The sequence below is a fragment of the Halichoeres trimaculatus genome, unplaced genomic scaffold (genome assembly GCF_033239565.1).
Source record: "Halichoeres trimaculatus isolate MK-OKI-2021-1 unplaced genomic scaffold, fHalTri1.1 fHalTri1_scaffold_18, whole genome shotgun sequence".
Classification (NCBI taxonomy): Eukaryota; Metazoa; Chordata; class Actinopteri; order Labriformes; family Labridae; genus Halichoeres; species Halichoeres trimaculatus.
The window spans coordinates 6,271,444-6,298,746 of record NW_027437196.1 but is presented as its reverse complement, the minus strand read 5'-3'; the positions used below and the strand labels follow the sequence as shown (position 1 = coordinate 6,298,746).

The 27,303-nt window shown below is 41.4% G+C and overlaps 1 protein-coding gene across 6 annotated transcripts in view; it reads left to right on the top strand.

Annotated features, from left to right (window-relative positions):
- The first annotated feature begins 11,070 nt into the window (after positions 1–11,070).
- rreb1a (ras responsive element binding protein 1a) overlaps positions 11,071–27,303 on the top strand; it is an 86,845-nt gene continuing 70,612 nt past the window's right edge. For 5 of the 6 annotated variants that reach the window (XM_074693107.1, XM_074693106.1, XM_074693105.1 and 2 more), the window contains exon 1: positions 11,071–11,736. In XM_074693107.1, coding sequence (XP_074549208.1) covers positions 11,697–11,736 — 40 coding nt within the window. In that variant the 5' untranslated portion in view covers positions 11,071–11,696. Of the gene's footprint in view, positions 11,737–11,962; positions 11,982–27,303 lie in introns of those variants that run through there. The other variant, XM_074693110.1, reaches the window with a different exon arrangement.

The window sequence follows — 27,303 nt, the reverse complement described above, 5'->3', positions numbered from 1 at the left end:
CGAGACCCTTGGGTGACATTCTCTTTTCATTTGTGTGTTTGTGTGTGTGAGTGTGTGTGTGTGTTTGTATACACTTCTTGTGCAGGTGTCAACACTCCCATCCCCCACGCCCACTGACAGCAACAGGTGAGTAGTCAGTCGTCATGGCTACTGTATCTAATGTATCAGCATCACAAAACTGGTCCGTCCAGATACCACATCAGTCTGACACTCACACTCACACTAACAAACACACACACTTACTTTTCTATCCCTATGGGGACATTCTCTACACGTGGGGAGCAGCTGTCTAATCTGCCACTGATTCTCAAACTGAATCCTAAGACCTGGTTTTACTTTTTAAATACCTATCAAAGTTGATTTTTTAATACCTGGATACTCTTCATCTTGAAGAAAACATCAACAAACTGTATTTTAAGTCTAAAAATTTGAGTTTTCGTCAATAAGTAAAATGGTCAGAGGTTTTAAGCAATAATGTTTAGCGAGTTGAAATAATGATTCTTCAGCTAAAAAAGGACTAATGATGAGTGAATCCATGGGGGCATTAGGCTATGTATAACAATTTGATACAACATATTAGCATTTTAGCTGTTACAGCCTGTTTCCTGTCTACAAACAATTCTCTTAAATTCCTCTCAATTAGAAAAGTCAATGAGCAGAATTAACTCTTTTTGTGAAAGAAAATTGCAATAAAATCTGTTTCTCTATCAGCTTAATACTGCCACAATGAAGCCTCTGTGGAGTGGAACTTACCATTTACAGTGAAACTGAGACCTACCATTGTTTACTTATTTCAACAAACCAATGACCCTTAAAATACCATAAATTCAACTTTATCCTTCTCAAGTAAGCCAGAGAAAAGACTCCTTGAACTTACTTTTTACTGAGAAACTAAGACCAACCAGAACTCAGCAGCATAATACTTGTACTTGGCAAACTTAAGACCAGTTTATAGCGAATAAACTCAAAAAAATCACTTTTTTTTCAGCTTTATGTCAGAGTGAAGCCTCCATGGAACCATTTTTTTTTACAGTGAAACCAAGACCCTCCAGAAACGTGTATCATTACGCTATTATATCAGCAAACTTTTGGACCCATTTATAGCAGGAACAGCAAAAGACTCTCATAAGTAAAGCTGGTTCACAGTTCAGGAAGGAAGCCACACTGAGGTTGCTTTGAAATTGGATATTTACAGTGAAACTATGACTCAGAAGGAATCTAAATTGCAATGTGATTTCAGCTAATGTCTGGCCTATCAATAACAAGAAGATTACAAGGAGTTCAGTGCCTTTAGCAGCTTTATACCTTAAAAACAGCCAGAGAAAAGCCTCCTTGAACTTATTGTTTACAGTAAAACTGAGACCTACCAAAATTTACATTGCGATGGTTTTATTTAACAAACTTCAGACCGGTTAATGGCAAATAAATCAATTAAAATCAGTTTTTTGAGTGTCATATTAATGAGGGAAGCCAGAGTGAAGCCTCTGTACAACTTTATGTTAACACTGAAACTGAGACTCACCAGCATTCTGTATCATCAAGTTATTTCAGGAAATGTCCGACATTTTAATGTGAGAAAATCTTTAGGTAATCTGTTTCTTATACCACTGAAGAAAGCGATGTGAAGACCCCTGGAACTTACCAATTACTGTGAAACTGAGACCTATTTGAAGTCTGTATCATGGTGTGTTTTTAGCTAACCTTAGAGTGCTCATTACAATAAGATTACAAGCAGATTTAAGTCTTTTGCAGCTACAAAAGTCTGAAGTAAACCACAGTGAAGGCTCTCATACTTACTATTAACAGTGAAACTGAGACTCACCAGAAAACCATATTGTGACATTTTTTCAGTAAACTTAAAACCTGTATCGTACAAGATGATAACAGGCAAATCAGTGATCTTTGCAGCTTCATTTTCAAAAAGGAAGCCAGAGTGAAGCCTCAGAGGTATGAACTGTTTACAGTGAAACTGAGACTCACCACTAACAGAAGCCTTTGTAAAAATCTGAATAGCTACAAAACTACGAGCACTTGTTTCACTCTATTATGACACAAATACATCACTGCAATGTGACAAAGCTGCAGGAGTGTTTAATTTGAAAAACTACAAAAATGGCTGACGAAGCATCATTTCCTGCTCTGTCTCAGGCTGTCAGTCATAACTCTTGAGCAACCAAACCAAGCTCAGAAAACATCTATTTTTACACACCACAGCGAGGCACAGACTCTGAGTTTAGAGCATTTTACTTCTGCATCAAGAGTCAGAGACTGAAAAGTCGAAACAAGAAACAAACTTTGAGTCTAATTTTACTTTTCAGCTGTTTTTCAGCCTCTGCTTCGCTCAGGCTGCACGCTGCAAACTCTGAGTGTGAGTGTCTGTGTCTGAGCGGGGCAGGCCTCAGGCTGCAAGGCAAACAACTGTTACCTACAAATCATCCGTCACTATTGGAAACCGGTTTTTCACCCCCTCCTCCTCCTCTGCCTCTCTCCCTTCCTCCCTCCTTCTCTTCCTCTCCCCCACGCTACCATCCTCCCTGCTGCAGCTCCAGCTCGAAGCACGCGTCAGATCTACAGATTCTTCGACTTTTTCTGCGCTCCAACAAAAGAAAACATGGCTGCAGAGGACGAGGAGTGGAGGAGAGGAAAAGAGAGGAGAAGTGGAGGAGAGGAGAGGAGAGAGGAGCGTGTTGTTGAAGCTGGTTGGGAAACAGAGAGTCAGAGAAGCATGTGCTCGTCATCCCCCCACACTGCCGACAGGTGTTGGCTTCATGTGACTGCCTGCCTGCCTGCCTGTCCGGACAACGCTCCAATGGAGACAGAGGAGGAGGAGGAGGAGGAGGAGGAGGAGAGGGAGGAGGAGTGTGTAAAGTTTCATCAACAACAACTGTGTCAACTCGCTCGGTGTTGGGAAACCCTCCTGCTCAGATCTCCTCTCTGTGGCTGAGTTTGGGGATGCCTCTCCTCCTCCTCCTCCTCCTCCTCCTCCTCCTCCTCCTCGCTGGATGAATGGATGAATCCACCCTTTTGTTACCGATGGCTCGTTCCCCAGCAACTGCTCCATGGTTACAGTCCAATAAATAACATCACACTCTCTCCTGCCTCTCTGGTTTCAGGACGGGATGCTTACAGCAAACTTTTTCTTGCACATTTCTTTTCCTGATTTTTGAATGAAAAATATCTGAAATTAAAAAAAAACAAACATGTTTTATTCTCCCACTTTAGTTCAAGCTTTCCACCTGAAGCTAATGCCAAACTCAGAGCTGATTCTTTAAAGCATTTGTAGAAACTTCAGACATGAATAAGCACGTGGTCCTCGGTGAAATGAAACGTTACAGCATCAGGATTCAGATTTTGTATCTTCAAACAAACAACTAAAATCCTACTTCTCACAGGAGAGGTGGAAAAAAGTTTCAACAAACGTAAAATAATCCATCAAAAAAAGAAAGGATGAAGGTAAATGTTTAAAAAAAAAGAGATTCAAAAGTTTTGGAAAAAGTTAGCCAGAGATATCAGATTATCTGTGTGTTAATAAAAGAAGAAAGATAAAGAAAAAAGGAAGAGAGATGGTGAAAGAAAACAAGAAGGTAATAAAGACTGAAAAAATGAAGCAAAGAAAATGAAGCAAAGAAAGAAGCCAAAAGACAAACTTAAGAAAAACGCAAATGAAAAAGGGAATTGGAATGGAGACAAAATGCAATGGAAAAAGGAGAAAAAGAACAGAGGAAGAGGAAGAAGTAGAAGAAGAATGACAACAACGAGGATGAAAGGGTGGAAATAGGCAAAGAGAGAGGTGCAAAAAGGTGCAGAGAAAGAAAGAAGCAAAGACAAAAAGGAAGAAAGAAAGCAAAGAAAAAAACAAGCCTAGGAAGAGATGAAGAAAAAAATGAAAGAAGCAAAGAAAGAAAGAAGCACAGAACAAAAAAAAAAGAGAAAGGATGCAAGTGAAGAAAAAGAACTGACCAGACGCAAAGAAAGATGCAGACTGAAAGAAGCAAAGAATAAAGGAATTGAGAAGTAAATAAAAAACAGAGTTAAGCAAATAAGCAAAGGAAGGCGAGCAAAGAAGGAACGACTGAAAGAAAAAAGCACATAAAAGGAAAAGAATCAAAGAAAGAGACACAAACATTGATGCAGAGAAAGAAAGAAGCAAAGGAAAAGAACGAGGAAAAAGGCACAAAGAAAGAAGCAAAGAAAAAAGGAGGAAAAAAGACACAAAGACAGGGGCAAAAAAAGATTGATAGAAGTAAAGACGTCCTGTTTACCTGGTCCGGGAAGAAAGAAAGAAAAAAAGAAAGAAAGAAAGAAAGAAAGAAAGAAAGAAAGAAAGAAAGAAAGAAAGAAAGAAAGAAAAAAAGGGAAGAAGCAAAGGAAAATAGAGAGAGAGAACTGACCAGAAGCAAAGAAAGTTGCAAAGATTGAAAGAAGCAAAGAGTAAAGGAAAAAGGAAGCAAAGAAAAAACTGAGTTAAGCAAACAAGCAAAGACAGGCAAGCAAAAAGTGATCTTCAGATAGAAAGAAGCAATGTTGAAATGGATGAGTGAAGTAAATAAAGAGAGAAGCAAAGAAGAAAAGACAGAAAGAAAAAAAAACATAAAAAAAGATTGAAGCAACAAAAAAAGAAAGAAGACAAAGACAGAAGCAGGGTAAAAAGAAAAGATGGCTAGAAGTTAAAAAGTCCCATTTACCTGGTCTGAGACCCTGTTTTCAACCAGCGCTATCATTGAATCCAGGAATCTGATAGCACGAGGCAACTTTGACTAATCAATAAATATTTGGATCAGACCACTCTGTTCACATTGGATCCCCTTTTAACACGTGAGACTCCACTTCTTCAAACCTCACATCAAACATGAAACAAACGTCTTTTTACTGATTAATGCATCATGTTTGATTCCTCTGCAAACCGTAGAGCAGAGATAAAAGTTATCATTCTCCTCCAGTGTTAACTAACGTCAGAGGATGGAGGATCATCGCTGATGAAAAGCTCACTTAGAATAAATTAAATGGGTCATATTAGTTATGGTGAATTATCTCTGTATAATGTGTGTGTGTGTGTGTGTGTGTGTGGATGGTCTCTGAGTATCTGAATGGATTAATTTGAATTGAAAAGTGGCCGGTTGAGGTGAAAAGCAGTGATTGGATTAGTGATGTAATGCTGTTAGCTGCTTTTCTCTCCCTCCCTCTGTGTGTGTGTGTGTGTGTGTGTGTGTGTGTGTGTGTGTGTGTGTGTGTGTGTGTGTGTGTGTGTGTGTTCATAATGAAGTGGAGGCTCCTGCAGTCTGTGTCAGCCACCTGTATTTCATATGTCAACAGTACACACGGAGCAGTTCATGCTCTGCTTCTCTATCAGACTCTCCTCATCGGGAGGTTTGACCCTGCAGCTTCACCGACCAATGACGGGACGAATCTGAAGCACAGGTGGACTACTACAAAAACACTCTGAAACAAGCAATCTGCACATCAAGACAGAGGCCATAAGCAAGATTCAAACGCAGGCTACCCAGCCAAAGGCTAGCCTCATGTGGTGTGCAACCAATCTGCTCAGCTTTTCCAGCATCCTACACCTTCTTTTCATTCGCTAATGAAGGGACACGTTGAAAACAGATTTCAACTAGAAAAGCCCTCAGAGAGTGCAGACCACTGCCAAGCATATTCTGATTCTCAACACTAAAGTCCTACTTTAATGTTATACTCCCTTTCAGCAAACTGTCTGCTACAATTTAGTGTTAGTTGCAGGTTTGTACGATAATTTGTTTCCTGACAGTGTTGAAAATGATGATGACCCAGAACATATTTCATATTCTGGATCTGAGGCTGTATTCAGACCAGAAAAGTCCTTTGGTCCACTTGTTTGGTCCGGACCAAAAGCGGACTTTATTTTTTTCGTTTGGTGCGGTTCGTATTCAGATTGTACTTTTTGCAAGTGGACTATATTCTGTAAACACATCCACGTGTGTGACGATCAGTGCTCTCATTGGACAGCACTGACAAAGGGAGGCACACAGAATACAGACCTGGAAATGGAGGTAAACATGTGTGTTTGTGCTCTTATTAGAGCTGCTAAATCATTTCCAGTTTCAAGAGCAGCTCCTTCAAAGAAGGCTTAACAACACCGTTTACAATTTTGGAACAGCGAAGACGAATGCGCGCAGCAAGGAGGCGCTATGCTCTGCGTGTCCTGACCCACAACATGCTAGCAACAGCGTGGCTAAACAGAAGACGGAGGATCAGGTATGAACCAAAGACGGTTAGGTTACGGTGGCTTTATAGGCCCAAAAGGCGCATGTATCCTGTAGTTAGTTCGGATGGACTCTGGTTTGTATTCAGACCTGCACCGGAGAACCACAAACCGCACCAGAGTTTGTTTGGAAGCGGACCGAGACCACCTCAAAAAGTGGGTCTCGGTCCAGTTGTGTGGTCCGCACCAGGGTTCGTTTGTGTCTATTCACACCTGCATGAAAAGTCCGCACCAGCGTGGGAAATGAACCCTGGTCCGTTTAAAGTGGACCAAACAGTCCAGGTCTGAATATGCCCTTAGTATCTAGAATATTGCCAGGATCTGGATCGTACTTTTATATCTGTCAGAAATTATGGTGACCTTGTCTTGTATTGTTTTGCAAAGCAATCCAACCATTTATGGTGGAGTTGTATACACATATGGTAAAAACAGCCCTATCTCACAGTGATAAAGAATCCTTTAAGAAAATCCTGGATCCAGACAGTGATCCAGATCACCTCCAAAATCTAATCACTTCTTCCTTATCCTATTTTGAACATTTCCTCAAAATTTCATTGAGATCTGTTTGTTGGTTTTTGAGTTATGTTGTTCACAGACAGACAAACTCTCCCAAAAACATAACCTCCTTGGTGGAGGTAAAAATCTAGTTGGACAATCAATCAAACCAGCCAGTCATGTGTCATCATCATTTGTTTCCAGCGGCTAGCCTGTTCAAGGCGTGATGGCACCTTTAAATGGTGTCAGATCTAGAGTATACTATGTTCACAAGAGGCGACCAATGCCCCCTTCTTATCACACTGACAACATCACAAGTTAAGCTTTTCTAAAACTTTGGAAAAGCAGCTATCAAATAACAAAAACAGAAAATTACTTTTTTGTAAATAAAAAAAAAGTTATAAAGTTCTGAGATAAAGTTAACCTAAAGTCACCAAAACAACTTTGTTAACTTCGATTTGTCTCAGCACAGCACGCATCTTGTGGAATTTCCTTTGGCTAAAACTGGAACAGGTCCCCAAATTACCAACCAAAACCGTCCCACTTTTTGGGACCCCTCTTTTGGGACCCCTCTTTTGGTTCCAAGACATACCAAACCGACCCCAGAAGGTGAAGCTAGGCGAAGCTAGGCGAAGCTAGGCGAAGCTAGGCGAAGCTAGGCGAAGCTAGGCGAAGCTAGGCGAAGCTGCAGTGTGTTGATTGGTCACTTCCTGTGTGACAGTGGTGAAAGAAAGCAACACATAATTGCGCTTCGTAACAAAGAGCCACATGCTAACCACAAAGAAGACAAACTGCTGGATGTTGTCCATCGTTGCTCATTGTTTACTGTTGTGTTTTTCCTCTCTGTTTATTAGCAGGGTACACTGTGTCAAGCTACTATGCCATCACACAAATACGTAGCTAACACGGCTATCAGCATCTGGCTTACACGCTGCCTACCAAGAAGAGCACAGTTGGCTGTAGGAACGCAAACACGATCAGGCTCGGTCAAAACAGGGCTAAAGACTCTTGATTAACGTTAAGCTATCAATATGACCAAAACGTAAATTTTGGTTTTGGTTTTACACGCTACTTGCAACAAGGAATCTTATGTCTGCTCAGAGCAACCAAACAACGACACAACTTAAGTTGCAAAAATAAAATACTTAAAAAGCGTGTACAGACTTAACACTTAGGACATGATTTTAGCAGAGCTGCTGTAACACACCCCGTTTAGCTGCTAGCTGACTGTAAATTATGATCTTTTCCTGAACAAATGCAAGTCTCAAACTGAGCAAACAGATGATGCTAAGGTACCAGGTTGTTTGCCTAATAGTTGCACAAGCTAATAACAACTATCAGAGGATAAGAGATGTGCTGTTGAGCTTTAAACGAGCTGGTTTGCTTTTTTTTTTTTTAACTCAGGCAGAACCAGGCTTGCTGTTTCCCTCTGCTCTCAGTGTTTTTGCTAAGTAAGGCTAACCCCCTCCTGACTGCAGCTCTAAACACACAAACATGAGACAACAGCTCCGTCCTGTTTCACCTCTTCATCTTTTTTTTTTACCTGTTGCAGCTAAAGTTGATGTAAGATACAAACATTTCTGCTCTGTATGTGCTGCAGAGCTGGTAAACTAAGGTGTCTTCATGACTTAAAAACATGCTGCAGGGGGTGAAGAGCCTCCTGAACCAAACTGAACGCTCTGTTTGAAGTCATTTAGCCGCTAACCAGAGTCCTGGTAACACCCTGTCCTCCCATCAGCCCCTCCTCCTCCCTCTCCTTCATCAGCAACAGGCCCGACCAGCCCGGGACAGACAGGGAGGCTCTTCCTGCTCTGCTGCAGCCGCCCGCAGGGGAGGAGGAGGTGGAGGAGGAGGGGGGAGGGGTGTGATGGGAGGAGAGATGCCTGTGTGCTCCTCGCTCCAGCAGGGGATGATGGGAGGAGGAGGAGGGGTCTGTATCTGGAGATGGAGGAGGGCTGTCAGGAATGTGGGAGAGGAACTCCACATGCAGCGTGCGAGCAGCGAGTGAGGAGTCGAGGCGCTCTCACTCGCACTAAATTTAACAATGAAGGTCCAGGAGGTTTAAATTTAGTTTGCAGCTTTAGAGTCGGGAGTTACAGCCCGACCTGAGAGGAGAGAAGAGGAGGAGGAGGCTGCTGCAGGAAAAGGAGGTGCAGTTTTTCATGCAACCTTCTCATCCTCATCTCTACTGCACATGTGGAGAGGCCGGGGTCAACAAGTGTGTTCATGTTAAAGCTTCATTTGCATTCAAAGTCACCTCAGTTACATCTTGTTCTAAATTGTTTTATCAGCCTTTAGCAAAGTGCTATACGACATGAAGTGCATCAGACTTTCTCAGGTTTGTTTAAGTTAAAGATTAACAATGAATTAAAGATGAAAGATTAATTTTTTAATACTTGTTTTTAGTTTTTCAGGCATGGAGAGGAGCTGAGTTAACGTTGATGTCAGGTTTGAACTTAAAGCTCCTCTGAGGAGTTAAACTTAAAGCTTATGTGGGGAGTTAGAAGTTGGCCGTGAAAAAAGACTGAAATTAATCATACTGCTTCTGTATAAACAACATAGAAAAAAAAAAACAGTTTAATTTTTTTATTTTTAAGCCGTTATGTTAAAGTTTATACTGCTGGCGGGGGGTAGGTGTCAGACAAACTCCATGTCCCCTAAGCTGCCTTCAATTTTTATTTCTATCAATCATGAAAATAATTCTTGATCTGTAAAACAGAGCAGATATAAGGAGGTACTACTTTAACCACAGGGGGCGCCAAAATCAAAACAAACCAAGAGCTCCTCAAGGGAGCTTTAATTTAAAAATTACTTGTAGATTTCTTGACTTTTATGTTTGAAAACCTGACTTTTTTTTATATATTTTGTAAGATCTTGAATAAATATGTCTTTATTATTATGGTTTTAAGATGGAATTATTTTGTTTTTACGTCATTTTAAAAGATTTTACGCTCAGTGTCATTATGTAACTATTAAATTTCTTTCAGGTATTACAAGTCACTTTATTTTAATTTGTTACTTTGATTTACTTTCAACTCTTTAGGTACTTTTTAGGGCTGCACCATTATCGCAATCGCAATCGCAATGTCAGCACATGCGAGTCAGATTTTTCTCCATGATAACCAAGCAAGTCTGTAGACTCATCATGACACAACTTGTTTTATTAAATCGCAAGCACAATCGCAATCTCAATATTGTCCACCTAATCGCAAATCGCACCTTTTCCCCAAATCGTGCAGCACCAGTACTTTTGGAAAACAGTGAAGTACAAGACTTGTGAAACTTAAGTACAAGTGAAACTAGAACACTGAGTAAAGCAAATGACAGCACTAGAGCAATTAAAAACAACTATAATTTAATGGAAATGGAGATAAAGCAGACTTTTAATGTTCTCTTTACATGAATAAACTCTATACTCTTGACTATTTTGAAGGGTTTAAACCTCATGGACTTGTAAATGAGCGGTTTTGTTAGTAACAAACGTTTATCTTTATATACGTTTCATATATCTTCGTACTTGCCTTAAAAAATTTAAATCTACTTTGAATAATTCACTCTCATTTGTCCTATGAACAGTTTGATGCTTCCATATAGGCCTATATCATTTAAACTGGTTAATTCACTCAGTTGAAAGTACATTATTTGAGAATCTATCTCTAAATAATGTTTTATCAACGTGTAGATGGACTAAAACAGAAAATAAACAGATTATACATCGTTCTTGTGGCATTTGGGCCTTAAACTGTTTGCTTCTGGAGGCACTTCAAGCACACCTGATGCTAGGGGTTGTTATCTTTTGGTAGACAGGTTCAACGAAAACTTTAAACCGTCTTCAGAACTTAAAGCTCTACATCCAAACTTCGAAAACCTCACGGTGTTTCACACGTTACAAACTCACCTCACCTTCTCGGAAACAGTAGCAGTTTCTTCCAACCCCCCAAGGCTGACGGTTGGCATCCTCTCTTCACTCCAAAGCCCCGCGAGATCTCACCGTATCCCCGCGCCTACCTCTCACAAGTCTCGCGATATCGCTGGGAGCTGCCTCCAGAGTGTGGTTTGTGAGCTGGGAAGCCAAACAGCGCGGATGGTTTCTTATCTTTGAGTACCTCAAACTCAGCGTCATCGATAAAATTAACGTTTGCAGCGTGTTTTTGTTGACGAGTTCAAAGCAAAAGGAGTGAATCAGACGAGGGGAAGTGATGGAGATGAGTTTAAGGTGTGGATGAATCAACTTTAAAGTGATATTTTACTTTGAAGTGAGGTCTGAACATGCGCAAAGTTGCATTTTTGAAACTCTAGAAGTGAATTTTACGCTGGTATGCGTTGCACATCGTTGAGTCAGATCATTCAAAGTTTGTTAATACTGATGATGTGACTGTTTTTGTTTCATTCGTCTGAAAATAAGATGATTTCCTCCTCCATCACGGTTAGAGGCGCTGAAGTAATCCAGTAACGTGCATCTGAGTGTGCGTAAAGAGAGAGATGCTTGGTGGCCACGTCCCCTTGGAGACTGGAGAGACAACACGTGATGAGCTTTACTTATCAGGTTTAGAGAGACACACACACACCGAGAGTGGGAGGGAGAGAGGACAGAGTTTGGAGTCCGGAGGGGAATTAAAACTAAAATACAACTTCACTTTAACTACATTTTCCTCTCGACGACTTCTGTCCTCGAGTTATTCTTTTTTTTTTCCTCCGGGAGAGGAGAGAGGAAGAGAAGCAGAAGAGGAGGAGGAGGTGGAGGAGGGAGGGGAGGAGGAGGAGGAGAAGCCGGAGTAAAGTTTGTCCAAGTTTGCACATCCCTTCGGAAACGCCATTTTGATTCCTCTCCTCTCCGGAGCAAGTTTGCAGCCTCTCTCTCCCTTCTTTTTTTTCTTCATCCCCCTTTTTTCATCCACCATCCCCGCCGTTCATCATCATCATCATCGCCCCCACCACCACAACCATCATCATCCTCGCCACGATGTCTCGGCGCAAGCAGCCCAACCCCAACAAAGTCAAGCGTAAGTCTGCGTTTTTAGCCTCTCCATCGCTCTATTTTGATGCTTTTCTTGCTCTGTGCGCACTGTGTGGTCGATGTTTGTGATGTTTATCGGTTTTCGGGTAAAGTTTGGACTTGTTGGAGCTGTTTCGATAAAGTTTAGGCTGAGATGTGGTGACGGTGAGGGAGGGATAATAGTTTTTTTTCTCTCCTCTCCGTGTTGCTTCCTAGTTTGATGCGCATCCAAGCGGTGGAATTCAACCCCAGGTCTCTTCCTCATTCAGTCTACTTCAGCTAATTATCACTAACTTCTTGTTTCATCGACTATTGGTGCAACTTTTCCCCCCGTGTGCACGTTTGGGGCTGTTATGTGGCAGTTTCGCCCCGAGGGGACGGTGGCAAGAGGGGGTTCAAAGTCTGCTCGCCGCCGGAGTCGAGCATCCATATCTCGGGTGCACTTTGGTCGGAGCCTCGCTGCTAGTGGCCATGTGTAAAGCTATCAGACACCACAGAAAAGCTGGCCGCAGAAAGCAGAGCTACTTCCTGTTTGTCTTTTCAAAGTTAAACCACCTGTTGATCATCGCAAGGATGATGAAGATGCTCTAGCTAGTATTGTGGTGGATGTTACGGCCTGTTTCACCCTATGAGTTGCTTTCAACTTTATTTTGATACCATCTAACGTTTTTAAATGTCTGGGTCCAGTATTCATTAAGTTAAAACTTTGACAGAAGCTGCAGAAGTGTGACGAATCTGCGCCCTGCCTTGTTGCTGGGCGTTTTGATACATGATAGCATCCAACTGAAATACAGTCCCCACGTATGATACTTCATATCTTAATTATCAGTTATATTCAGAGATATTTGGTGTTTCTTGTCATGGTTTGTCATAAGCTCTACTCTAGTTTTCAAGTTATTTCCAGGAGTATTGCTTTGTTGAGTTTGCTTGCTCTCTATAGCTTTGTATCTACTTGTTCTCCATCCTTTTAGGCCCTCGTTAAGTGGATAAATGATAGGAAATCCGCTTACAAAGTGTTTTTTAGCTTCTTTGTGTAATTAAAGAAAGCATTTTACTGACAAAACATTGTTTAAATGTTAGATAAGAACAAAACGAGGCTTAAAAGTGCATATCTGTCCCCGAGTTTTAATTTGGATGTACAACCAGTCTTCTTCCGGTAGCATTCTTGCTAACAGTTGCTAGCTCGACACCTCTGCCGTGACCTTGCCCAGACATATTTAGCCAGAAACCGACCCCTGTTCATTAATAAAGTGCACCAACACGGCATCGACTTGTCCAACCCTACAAACCCACCCTGTATGATTCACTTTCTGCGGATGTTTGTGGACTTTTCGCCGCGTTTCGGAGAGTTTTCTTCCGTCTCCGGTTACGCGCAGCCCCGCAGCAGCAGCAGCAGCATCGACGTGACGCCTGTTGCATCCACCACCTCCTCCTCCTCCTTCCTCCCCCACCTCCTTAGTCTCTCTTTTCTCTCTTTCGACATCATCCACCGATTTAACTTCCATTTTAAACGTCAACTCGCTGCTTATTCCGACACTTGAGGCTGTCTTCGACCTCAAACCGTCATCTCAAATACTTTTTAGAGGCTAATTCAGCCGTTGGCTTCGTCGTCGGAGTTTTTCCGTGTTAGTACACGGCGGAGGATGCTGTTAGATATAAAAATGTAGTTAAACTGTGTTTGAGGAGAGTTTGTTATCAGGTGTGCGGGTGAATGATTGATAGACGGGGGTTGGTTTGGCTGTGTGTGAGGAGATGATGAGTTCTGTCTCAGGGTTGAACTGGTTAGATAATGGTTGCTAGGGATTTTCTCTTTCCCCTTCGCTCCCTGTGGTCGCTCTGCTTCTCTCCACCTCCCTGCAATGGAACTTCAAGTCGACTTTTAACGTTAAATCCACTCAACTTATGTCATTTTTCCAACTTTAAGCACATTTCTTGTCGTGCATGATACATTTTAAACTGATGTTGTGGCGTCTTTTAGCCATAAATTATAAATATAAAGGGATGTTAAATGTGAAGTTTAGCAAATTAACAAACTTAAAGCAGTTTGCATTGCACCCTTGAAATCTACATTTAAGCTGTTTTAAAAGATATAACAAACACAATGTCTGTTTACTCTGTGTTGGAAATGCTGCCATCACCTGCATACGTTTTGAGTCAAAGCTAATGATGGGAGAGCTAAAGTTGAACAAACTTGTCATTCAGTGAGGCGTCAGGTAGTGATTAATGATAAAACTGATTAAATTATTTAAAATTCACATCTGAGAAGTACAATTAACTCAAAAATAGAGTTCTGGATGTTGATGTAGCTTTTTAAGCAGGGGGACCTAGCTTAATTAGCATCTCTTACTATTGAACATAGCTACTAATATGCTAGCTCCTTGCTTCTCTCAAACGTAATTTGGCAAAGAAATAAGCAAAAATATTTTTTTAGAGCACACAAACTACATTTCTGTGAAACAAAAATACTCGTTTTGAGTTTGATTTTTACTTTTATTACAATAAAGCAAATCATTGTGACATATATTGCATTGTAACTGGATATTGTGATGTGTATTGTTGTGGGAGTGCAACTTAAGGCACATTTGGGAGCATAACTGTCACTTTACTCCATTAGTAGGGAATACGAACTCTTATTGTAATGTTTTTTATACATTGCCATATAGTGTATTATGGACAAACTCAAGTCAGTGCAATTAGTCAGCTGGCTTTTTTCCCATTTGTTTACAAAGGATGCTACAAGAATATGCTAACCTACAAATTATTATCACTTAAGTGTTGTACTTTGTTTTACTTTATGATCAAGTTTATTAAGTCTAACTACCAGTGTTCTTAAAATTATATATTATTTAAAACTGCAGCTTTCTTTGGACTTTGTGGTACTTACATCTATTATTGTGTTTGGTACCTTGTGACTTAACAGTTATCTTAGTGCCCATAGTGGTTTTAAGCTCCAAAATACACATCTGTTGTGACTCAATTGTAATTTCAGAACTCAAACCACTCCTATCTGGAAATTGTGGATCATATTAAACAGTTTACTTTGTTTGATTTTGTATTAGCCTTGTTTTAGGTTTAAAAACTCCCATTTGTATTGGCCTTTTGCATATTTAGACTTATATATAATGATGTATCATTCATAGGTTGCTGTTTATGGCAACATTAATCACTTTAGCACCCTTGCTGTAACGTTTGTAGCATCTTTGGTGCTTTACAGGGAATTCATAGCATATATTTTGTGGACTAAGATGCATTTGTCTCTTCTCTCTGTAGCTGAATAATTCTGCTCAGGCAACCTGTTGAATCATCCTTAGAGTTTGAGGAGCAGTGAAACGATACTGTTGTAGTTTTTGGTCCTCTCCTCCTCATGCAAGAGGAGGAACAGAAGGAGGAGGAAAAGGAGGAGGAGGAGGAGGAGAGATCTGGATGAGCAGTTGGCATTCCATTACGAAATTCAACACTGAGGCCGAGCTGGGCCCTCGGCGACAGGCGCAGATCTCGCTTTCTTGCTCTCTCTCACAGATCGGCACTTTTTGCTGAGGGGGGATTTTAACTTGCTCTTCCACTCCTTGACTCCTTGTCTCCTGGAGGAGTGGCAAATTTATTAAATGGGGATGTAAGAGCAGGAGAAGGAGAAGGGGGGCAGGTGGCATTAATCAAAACACTCAAATGGATGATTGATGTGAGCTTATAGGTGTTGAAATGTTATTTTTAAGTTTCTGTTCTTTTTTTTCCTCAAAGTGATCCCAAAGGATGCTGTGTTTCTGTGTGTGCGTGTGAAAGTTCATCATTTCCCTCTTTATTTTCATTCAATCCCTCAGATTTAAAGCGCTAGTTTGATTTGCAATCTGAGAAACGCAGCGTCCATTTCTGGTTTTTATCAAAGCTGCTCTTCATCTCCTCCTTCTTCCTCTTTTTCTTCTTCTGTGGTGTTGGACATTTAAAATGCTGACGGGGGATGATGTAGCCGATGATGTGTTCCCCACACACACACACACACACAGACACACACACACAGATAGTCACACACAAAGAGTGTCTTGTGCGATGGGGCATCCTCCATTGTGAGTGCTTTTTGTGGGAACTGAAGACACACACACTCACTGGAACACACACACACACACACACACACACACACACAGCCTGCAGTAACAGTCGTGTAAAGGCATGATGCAGCATGACGGAGGAGGGCGGGATGATGTTTTCTTTACCTCTGCACAGGTGATCAGAGGAAAACTGGCTTACAGGGATTTCATGACTTGCACTGAGCCTTGCACCGTGTTCATTTTTAATGCACCTATGATGTGTGTCCTTATATATGGCAAATTGAATTAAATTTAGGGACATAAAACAGCTGTAATTCTATACCTGACCTTTTTTATTTACGTGTAGTCATGTAAGAATGTCAGATTAAATGCAACTTCATAATTTCAGGGAACAAAGACAAACTTTTGAATAACTTTTTCAGTGAAAAGACATGTTTTAAGTATAGTTTGTATTTTCAGAAATACACTGCTTTAGCTCTTGTATTTTTTATTTGTTTAATTTATCAAGACACGCAACATTAGCTTGAATCAAAAATTGGGAATAAAAATAAGTCGAAAACATGAATTCATAGACATATATATATATATTTGTATCAGAATTTTAAGTTTTTTTTTAAATAATAAATTAGGAGTAACTCAACTTTAAAAAAAAATACTTGTTTTTATTTTGAGAAATGATTTATAGCTCAAAATAAAATTTTAAAAAAGTTAAAAAAAAAAAAAAAGAAAAAAAAAGAAAAATACAGTTTGGCAGATATGAGAGATGGTAGCCATAAATATGTAAAATATGTAATTATTGTGATAAAAAAATGTATTCATTTTGTAAAAGTAATAGAAAATGTCTATTTTAAACAATTGAACAATTTTAAAATATCAACAATGTAGAAAATTAAACACATAAAATTTGAATCTTTCAGCATGTGTAGATTTTTTTGCATTTTGATTTTAAATTCTCAAATCAAAAAAATTACAGTGAGAAGTACACAAAAACAAAAAGTTTGATACTTAAGAAGTTGAAAAAATTTAAAAGAATTAAAAAAAGTCTGATTTATCCAGTTAAAAATATGTGCAAAATTGTTCAATTTATTGTTTTTATGTGATATAATTTGAAGAGCTGATAATAACAGAGAAGTCATAGGTGTGTGTATGTGTGAGTAAATGTGTGTGTTGCTAGCGTGAATGAGTGTGTGTGTTAATGGGGCGTTTCAGTGGGGCGTTTGAGTCCACAGGGACTGAAGTGAAGCAGCTAATTAAAAGCTCTCAACCTCCCTGTGAGACTCTTGTTGTCTCCACATTAGACTCCGTTTACCACACACACACACACACACACACACACACACACACACACACACATACACACTTACGCCCTCTCTATTGATCCCTACAGTTTCAATCACATGATGAGCTCTGATAGCCCGGTGTTTAACAAACAGACAAACCTGACGATGACGAGGCTCGTCTCTCCCCAGAGAGCCGGGGAACTCCTCTGTTCCTCTCTTTGTGTTTGAGCTCATTGTGATGTAATTTCTCAAGCTATGTTAAAACAGTTGATACAATAATACTTTAAATCCCATAAAATGTTTTAAATTTGTTGGATTTTTGGGGCACAACGTTCTGTCAGTTTCCCTGACATTAGCTGCCATGAACCCTGTGGCTCGATCCACTGTTTTTTAAAGGTCTCATCAGGTCATAAAGATATTACTTTCCAAGCTTATTAGCTGCATGTCAACAGAATTTATAACAAATCCCTGCAGCAAAGCCTCCTTATACAGGAGGATGCTCTTCATGTCACTTCCTTGTTGTTGAATCCGACATCCCTGAAGCTGCAGCCATGTGTTTTTTCACACCCATACGTCTGCAGAATACGTGAAAAAAGCACGTGTTGCTGGATGAAAGTGAACAGGTTGCTGCTCACGCTTTCTTGGCGCCGTCTCCTGCTCCTGTCAGAGCCAATCAGAGTCCTCGCTGGATTACCTCAGCGCGACATGTCGGCCTGTTTGTGCAGCTGATGAAGGCTGCTGAGGTGAAACTCCTCATCAGAGGGGCTGATGTTACCTCCTCTCTGTACCAGCCTCTATTTATAGACCCGCCTATTTTAGATAAGATTATGTTCCATCCCCCGACACACACACACACACTGATCAACACACACACACAGGTTTAAGAGACACATCCTGAAAGCTGAAACTTCCCCTAACTGCTCGGACACTCTTCAGCTTTTTATGTTTGTCTGCATCTGTGTTTATCGTCCACCATCAGAGTCAGAGGATGACAGAGGATGTTACCTCACTGAGATGTTGAAGGTGTGAATCACCAGGGTGGAGCCTGATCCTATCCCAGCTCGGGCGGGGGAGGTCTGACAGTGAGGATGCAGACAGAGAGGTGTGGAGGGGGGAGGATGAACAGTGGGGGAGGGGTGAGAGTCAAAGTGTCACACCTCAGCCTGGACCAAATGGCTCATCCCCCAGCCTCCACACCACGCCGCTCTCATCCTCTAACTCTGTCTGCAGAAACCTGTGGAGCCAGTTTGATTCAAAGACTTATATTTCAAAGCCTTTTTTATACTTTGACACAAGTATTTCAGCATTTTAGCATCAAATCAGCTCAAAAAACACCTGTCGGTTTGTTTTTCTGTCTTTTTAGGGTGTGGAGAAATTTAAAGATCAACTCCTGCTGCTGGACAAACACAGAAACTCACAGAATCTTCATCTCTAATGGATAAATTTTCCTAAAATACGATCATAAATATCCTGAAAACAAGTCAAGATTTCTTTAAACTTCTTAAAAAGTAGCATCTAATCATCAGTAAAGTAATCGATTGCTTCTTCAGGGCTCAAATGCAAACGCAGTCCTCGCAGAGAGAAAGACGAGGATGAGAGTAATCTGAGACCAGGGATGAATAGTGCTAAAGTAGGACACACACACACTCACACACTCACACACACACACACAGGCCACTACCGTCTTTATATAGCAGTGGATACGCTAAAGTTAGAGTGAGTAAATATTACAATCTTCTGCTGTCAGCTGGTTTATATGAGGAACACTGGAGTTTGTTCATCTGCAGCTGCAGGGATCATTAGTTAATAATCAGAGTGATAAATCATAGAGCTGTTTGAAATACTTGAGAAGTCTCCTTTTTTGAGATGTAATAACAGAACAGTCTTCAGTCTAAGTCCCAGTGTCACTGACCTTCCTCAGAGGTGAAGAAAGAAGCTACTCTGCACGAATCTGTCTTGTTTTCAAATTTGATATTTTCTTAAGAGGTTTGGTGTAAGCAGGAAAGTCCCCCCTGTGCTGGTTTCCCCATGCACCAGAAGGGCTCCCTTGGGGCCTGAGAGGACATCACCAATGAACTCCTTGAAAAACGCTCAACTATCGCCATGTTTTGGCTTCTCATTTAAGTGAAGGCAACAATTTTGAAGTGAAAACGCAAACTTTTGAAAACAACAACTTTTTCTATGGACTTCTTTTTTATATTCACCAACTAGTGATGCCACAAATAGAGCAAATCTTGTCTTGTTTTTGGAAGAAAGAGGGGGCATTTAAAGATATAGTAGCTGCATAAAAATGTTTCTGACGCTATCAGAAGAACTGAAGCCTTGCAAGTTTATTGAATAGCCCTTCTTTAAAAGTAGGGATGGGTACCGAATTAGGTACTTTCACTGACCAAATTCTGTCAAAAGTAGCCCTAAAGGTACTATGTTTAGGTACCCAAATGCATCCTTGTGACTATAAGGGAGTGGAGGAGTTGGGGCTTTTCCATGCTGGACATGAACACAGCATTGCAAGTAAGTATGTTAAGTTGAAAAATACATAAATTTTATCATTAAACAAATTGATATTTTTACCACATAAACACAAAAAAGTACCAAAAGTTGGGACTGTTGAGTACGGGTAATGATTGCCAGGTACCGTTTAAAATGTGAAAGGTATCCATCCCTATTTAAGGGCGTATTCAGACCTGGACTATTTGGTCCACTTTAAACGGACCAGGGTTCGTTTCCCACGCTGGTGCAGACTTTTCATGCAGGTGTGAATAGACACAAACGAACCCTGGTGCGGACACAACAACTGGACCGAGACCCACTTTTTGAGGTGGTCTCGGTCCGCTTCCAAACAAACTCTGGAGCGGTTTGTGGTTCTCCGGTGCAGGTCTGAATACAAACCAAGGTCCATCCGAACTAATGACAGGACACATGCGCCGTTTGGGCCTATGAAGCCACCGTAACCTAACCGTCTTTGGTTCATACCAGATCCTCCATCTTCTGTTTAGCCACGCTGTTGCTAGCATGTTGTGGGTCAGGACACGCAGAGCATAGCGTCTCCTTGCTGCGCGCATTCGTCTTCGCTGAAACGGTGTTGTTAAGCCTTCTTTTTTTGAAGGAGCTGCTCTTGAAACTGAAAATGATTTTGCAGCTCTAATAAGAGCACAAACACACATTTACCTCCATTTCCGGGTCTGTATTCTGTGTGCCACCTTTGTCAGTGCTGTCCAATGAGAGCACTGATTGCCACACACGTGGATGTGATTACAGAATAAAGTCCACTTGCAAAAAGTACAATCTGAATACGAACCGCACCAAACGAAAAAAATGAAGTCCGCTTTTGGTCCGGACCAAACAAGTGGACCGAAGGACTTTTCTGGTGTGAATACAGCCTAAAAGTGTAATTTTATTTGATGGAGTTTTACAATGCAGGCATTTTCCTGTTTTTCATGAATATTTTCAGACTTTGTTCCCTTTGGAGTTTAAATCTATCATTGTTTCAAAAACGACAGCTCTTTTAATGGAGTTTTGTACAGAAAGCCGTAAGGTTTCCCTTATGCTGACTTGCATACTTTAAGATTCCTGCACCGCTTTTGAGGTTGAATCCAAGTGGAAATGGCTAATGGTTATAGTTCATGGCTTAAGAAAAGATCAAATGCACAAATGATGGATTAAATCTTTGTGTTCTTTGAGGCTCAGATTATCTCAGCAGCCACATTTAACAGAAACCCTTCTGTGTTTCTGTACTGGAAGTCGTGTTCTTGCGGCCTTGACCTGACTTGTGAGTTTGAACCTCTGACTAACGCAGCCTGTTTGGAGCCGATAAGCTCACTCAGATCCTGGTTTTCAGTCAGGGTTGTAAAACTTTGAAGAGTTCCTGAAGGTAAAAAGGTGAATTTGGAAAAAAAAGGATGTTGAGTGTTTGTTTCCGCTGAGCCGTTGGAAGTTTTCCTCAGCAGCAGCAGAGGATGAAAACTTCTCTGGCACTTATGTAACTCTGTGATAATAAAGGCTTCACATGGACCAGCGACACACTGAGAGAGAGGAGCTATTGTTTCTGCACTTCCTCAATCTCCTCCTCCTGATGAGAGGCTGCTTCACTTCCTGTTTCCCCTCCTCCTCAGCCTCCTTCATCTCTCTCCTCTTCCTCTTCCTCATCTTCTCTTAGCAGTTATCCCTTCCTGACAAAAAGTTGTTGCTGTTACTTCACCATTAGCTACAGTTTAAGGCTAATCTGTAGTTTTTCTACACTTTTTGTAGTTTTATTTTTTCAACAAACACACTCTGTCGTCCGTCTCAGTGTGATCTCCACATTGCATTGAAGACACTTCTATCTTAAACATGAGGCTGCTGAATTGAGCTTCCCCATGGACTTTTACTGCAGGAGCAATAAACGCTGATGAGCTAATGTTAGTAGCAGCTCAGCTAACAGCCTTCTCCAGGGACATCCCATATACATGAAATGCATCAGAAAGAATCTGTAGTCAGTATGTACAGGAAATGTTTTATTAGTTTGTGGTTAGAAGAAGATCTCGGTGGATTGTTTTTCCCTCTTTAAAAACAAGCTAAACGGACATTTGAAAGTTGCTCAGCTCCCAGCCTCCTCCCTGGACATCCTGAATATACTTGAAAGCATCAAAACACTTCTTCCAAAGTAAAATTTGGTCATAAAAGATATTTATTGTTGCAGTTTATTTATTACTAGAGCCATTTTTAAGAAGCTAAAACTTTAAAGCAAGCTAGCCCACCAGTAACTCAGCATCCAGCCCCCTCCACAGGCATCCTTTGTCAGCTGAATAGCAGCTGATTGACACTAAGGCCCCGTTTACACGACGCCGAAAACGGTCGATTCCGCAAACATTTCGTTGCGTTTTGGTCTTCCGTTTAGACGAGACCACGTTGCGTTTTCAGTGAAAACGCAAACTTTTGAAAACGCTCCCCAGAGTGGAAAGATCTGAATCCGCTCCTCCATCCAGCTTCGTGTAAACACAGAGCGGAGCGTCTCAGGGTGAAACGCTGACGTCACCGCATGCGCACTCGCAGTTTTAGGTGAAGGCTCCGCGCTCAGCCACATTTCCAGTTGAGCCAGTAGGTGGCGGTAATGCGCGTTATGGTTGGATTGCCGACCGTCTCACACAACAAAACGGCAGAAAAAGAAAGAGCAGAAGAGGAGACTTCTCCGCCTGGAGTCGTATGAACGTGGATCGTTTTCATGCCGTCCTCATGTAAACGCGGGTGGCTTTTGAAAACGCAAAGGAAGAATCGTTGCGGGAGTCTCCGTGTAAACGGGGCCTAATTTAAAAACCCTGGACTGGTTTTTATTCTTGATAGGAGGGGGGCACAACTAATATCCTCTTGACAATTTGGCTAGAAGTTACACTGATATAAGCAAGCAGCTCAGCTAACAGCCCCCTCCCCTCCGGACATCTGGTTTGAGCAAAAAGCATGTTTTTTTAGAACATTTTTTTTTTTTGCTGTTTTAACTACTTGGTGAGATTATTTGAAGGAAGATGACAACTCTATGTATAGCTAAGCAAACCTTCGCAGCAGCTCAGCTCCCAGCTCCCTCCATGGGTATGCTTTTTGTAGTAAATAGCATAAAAATCACAGGATTTTGAGCCTTTTTAACCATTTGGTTTGTTTGTTAAGGATAAATTGGCTGCTGTTGAATCAAGTCAGGCTCATTTAAGATGCAGCTCGGCTCTCAGCCCCCCTCCCCAGACATTCTGTTTTTCCAAAAAGCATTGAAAAAACTCTATTTTAGGCTTTTTTCTCTTCATGTCCAGATTATTTGTAGGAGAATGACACATCTAAATTAAGCTAAGCAAACAATAGCTGCAGCTTGATTCCCAGCCCCCTCTCGAACACTATGTGCGAAAAGCTTTGAAACACTGGATTCTGAGCTATTTTAGCTTTAGGTCAGATTATTTGAAAGAAGATGAGCTAAACTCAAGTTCAGCATATGTTAGCAGCTCAGCTTACAGCCTGTAAGGATGTTATGTGTTAGTTTTAAATGGCTGAAGCCTTTGCTGATGGTTTAGCCTCTTCAAAACTAGCTCTGTCAAACTAAGCAGCAGCTCAGCTTACAGCCTACACAGCCTTCAAATGCAGCATAGAGGAAACCACTGAAGCAGAAATAGAGATGCAGGATCCTTCAAAATGTGGAACTATTCCTGTAATAGGAAACCAGCAGCAGGTTGGTCTTTAACTCATAAACTCATAAACCAACTCCCAGATAAGCTTCTGGTAGCATCCTCCTCCCTCCTCCTTCCCTCCTTTCACCTTTCATCTTCTCAGCTCCTCCCCCTCAAAGATGCCCTCTCTTTTCTCCCCCCTCCTCCCCTCTTCTCCTCCTCCTCCTTCTCCCTCCATCCGTTGGACATTCTTTCACAGCCGAGCCTCGGACTTTGGACTCGCAGTAAATACGGCTTTATTTGCTGCAGGCTGCGAACAGGGTGAAGGTGGCTCAGAGTAACACACACACACTAACACACACACACACACTTACACACACTTCTATGCGGTGGTAGTTAGCTCCACAAGCTGCTTATCAGCAAGACAGTCTCACCACACCCACCCTCTCTCACACACACACACACACACACACATACACACACACACACACACACACACACTCAAAGCTACTGGCATCCCATACAACAGGTCTGGCCTACATATGACTGTGAAACATTTCGTCTTCATTCCTCCACTCCTCCTGCTCCTCCATCACTTTCTTCTCCTGTCTGTACATCAGATCAAAAACTCTGAGGAGTTTTATTAACTCAATAAAATCTGATGGAGCCGTTTGTAAAATCTTTAACTCTCTGTTTCCTGAAATTCATCACTTAGCTGCATCTACATCAACCATATCGTGCAAGTCTGATTCAAACACCAACAGGCACAGAATGTACGAGCTCACATGTACCCGCTTTCTCGTTATGGTTTTCCAGAAAGAGAAGGAACATTTTCAGCTCATATTTTTATTGTCCGAACTCAGCCAACTTCTGCTGCACAAAACCAGGAAGCACGTCCTGTTTGGCCCTTTCAACATAAAAGTCAGGAGAGAAGTTGTGTCAAGGAGAAAAGTTGTTGGTGAGTCATTCACCGCTGAAAGGAAAAGTTGTACATCAGTTAAAGTTGTTCTGCAGCTTCGTTTCATACTGTGGTCTTCATCAGTGAATGGGCTTTAATAACAAATTAAAACATAGTTAGGTCACGGTGTGTCCATTTGATCCCACTTCATAACCAGAAAATGCTACTTGAAAGTTCCCTATGTGATAAAAGTCATTTTTCAACTGCAAGAAAATTATTTCATTTTATAATAAAAAATCCAATAGCCTTAAATGTTTAAATTTTAGGTCACATTAGTCTTGGGTGACAGATAAGTGGCAGAAACAGTTCCCTCCTAAACCTTTGTACTTCCTAAAGTTCTCCTTGAGTAAACATGAACCAGGAACGTCGACAGAGTAGGAACCTTTAGAGTAACTTAGTGCTTTTCCATGGTTGGAAGAGGGTCTGGATAAATTTTTCAGAAATTAATTTCATTGCCTAAAAAGCGTTACAAGGGTAGTACCGCCATAGTTCTGGAACTTTAGAAGAGGAACTTGCAGTGGTAACATTTTCATTAGTATGAGATATTTTAATGTTTGCATTCTATCAGAAAAAACTGGACATAAAAACAGTGACAACTGCAAAATCTACTTCTCAAAGGATTAAAAAAGACAGCTTAAAAGATTAAAATCAGGGAATTAGAATTAAATAAAGTCCCTCCTGGAACTAACCAAAGTACTTCACCTAAAAAAGTAAGTACCACTTGTTTAAAAGCCAGTCAGCACCAGGAAAAGTTCCCTTTCAGTGCTTAAAGAGGGTTTTAGCCTTTTTTTGGTCGTGAAAAAAGCTCCCGTTGACTAAACAAAGTTCAGGGACTTTGAAGGAACTCTGAAGAAATTTTGCAGGAAAGTTCCACACTTGGTACTTTTTTTCAGAGTTTAAGCTAGTTTGTGCTAGTGAAATAGTTCCTATACAGTATATCTTCACAGGAACCTTTGAAAGTTTCTTTATTTTTAACTGAGGAATCTAAGGACATAGTAGTCTTTCAGCCAGTTGATGGTTTTGAAAAAGTTCCTGTTGTGTAAATCAGGAAATTAACCTTTCCACATAGACCAGGAACCATTTCAAGGAACTTTCTGTGTTCCTTCCCCCAGGAGGAGGGTCTATGACAGGGATCTCCAACTCCTACCCTGGAGGGCCGAGAGGCTGCAGGTTTTCTTTCCAACCAAAAACCCCACCAACTGATCTCACTGATTAGTCCCTGCTCTCTGCTTGAAGATAAGGTAATCAGTGAAATCAGCTGGTGGAGTTTTTGGTTGGAAATAAAACCTGCAGCCTCTCGGCCCTCCAGGGTAGGAGTTGGAGAACCCTGGTCTAAGTAAAGAGTCAGAACTTTGCCTCCTAAAAAGTACCTGTTTATGAAAAGTAGACCTGGAACTTTCTGCAGCAGTGAACATATCTGATTGGATGATGACTTGTGGTACTTCTTTTGGTGCTGGTGTTGTTTTTGGGCACATTTGACAAGTTCTTTGATTATTTGGTGTCTTTGGGGAACAGTTGAGGAAAATTTAGTTGCATCATGAAAATGTGATAAGAGTTCTGCTTTCTTTTGGTGGAAACGTGACTTTAGCATCTGGTCTAGCTGCAGCAGTTTGTTCTCAGGTGTTCTGAATCAACACCCTTTGTGTTGGTAGCTCCGTCCCCTTTTCCCTCCCTGCAGTGGAACCTTCCAGCTCCCCCGCTGCAGCTGCAGAGTGGATCATCCCACTCCTCTTAAAGCATGATGGAGGCTCTCTCTCTCCCTCACTCTGTCTGTGTCTTGCTCTCCCGCCCGCCCGCCTCCTCCCCCACTGGCCTTAGTTGCTGACTAAACAGTTTGTCAGCTGGCTGCGGCTCTGCTGCGAGGATCAGAGAGGCGGAGAGAGGGAGCATGCAAAAAGCAGTTCACTTTATGACGGCAAAATCAACACAGGTAGATTTAGTTGTAACCACAATCACAGTTGAGGGATTTAGTCTGCTACGGCGCCGTGGTGCTGAAAACGGTGACCACTGCTCCTCCATCTTTGATACGTTTGTTAGCATCAGTGATTAGCATCTTCACGGCCCTTTGAAATCACAGTGTATCAAGCAAAATTATACAATAATAGATACATTTTTAAGCTTTTGCATGAGTTTATTTCACATTTCTGTGACTATAAGTGTGTGTGTGTGTGTGTGTGTGTGTTTGTGGTAGTTCAGTGGTTAAATAGCCGGATGGAGCAGCTATAGCAGCATGTGAATGGAGCAAACAGACCCAGCCGGCATAATCCCCATTAATCTGACTGTTAGCAAGGCTGTAATCTCACGCGCACACACACACACACACACACACACACACACACACACACACACACACACACACATGCACAGAGGTGAGGGGTGAGAGGTAACATCAGAGCATCCAATAACACAAAATAGAGGCTGAATAACAAATTCAACACGTGCAAGCAGACAGAGATGCAGACAAGCAGTTTATCACACACACACAGACACACACTCACAGAAACACACTCGCACAGGCTCACACACCCTCCCTTTGCTGAAAAGGTACCATTGTTAAGGCACACCTTGTTGCTGCAGCAACTACAGGCTGGACATGCCCTCAAGACTTTTCTTGAGTTTCACGTTTACCTGAGCATCCTCAACGTGTGTGTGTGTGTGTGTGTGTGTGTGTGTGTATGTGTGTGTGTATGTGTGTGTGTGTGTGTGTATGTGTGTGTGTGTGTGAGGGGGGAGGGAGGGAGATTACGGTATGGAGGTCAGAAGGGGGGATGGGGGTGAAGTAAATTAGTGATACGACTTCTTCTCTCATCATTTCCATAACCTTCTCTTTTTGTCTCCTTTCCTATCCTTGTGTCCTCTCTTTGTCTTGTTTCCTTAGTCTGCTCCCTTTGTTTTCTTGACTTGTCTTGTTTTCTTTCCGATTTGTCCTTGTTTCCTCTCCTATCTTTCCCTAGGTCTTCTTGTATCCTCTCCTTCTATTTATCTCTCTATTCTCTCCTTGTTTCCTCTCCTTTCTTGTTCCCTGTGGCTTACTTCATTGTTTCCTCTCCTTTTCCCTTCGTCACCTTCCTTTTTTTTACTTGTTTCCTCTCACCTTGTTTAACTCTTCATCTTATTCCCTTTCCTTTTCTTGACATCCTCCTTGTTTCCTATCCTAATTGTCTTTCCTTT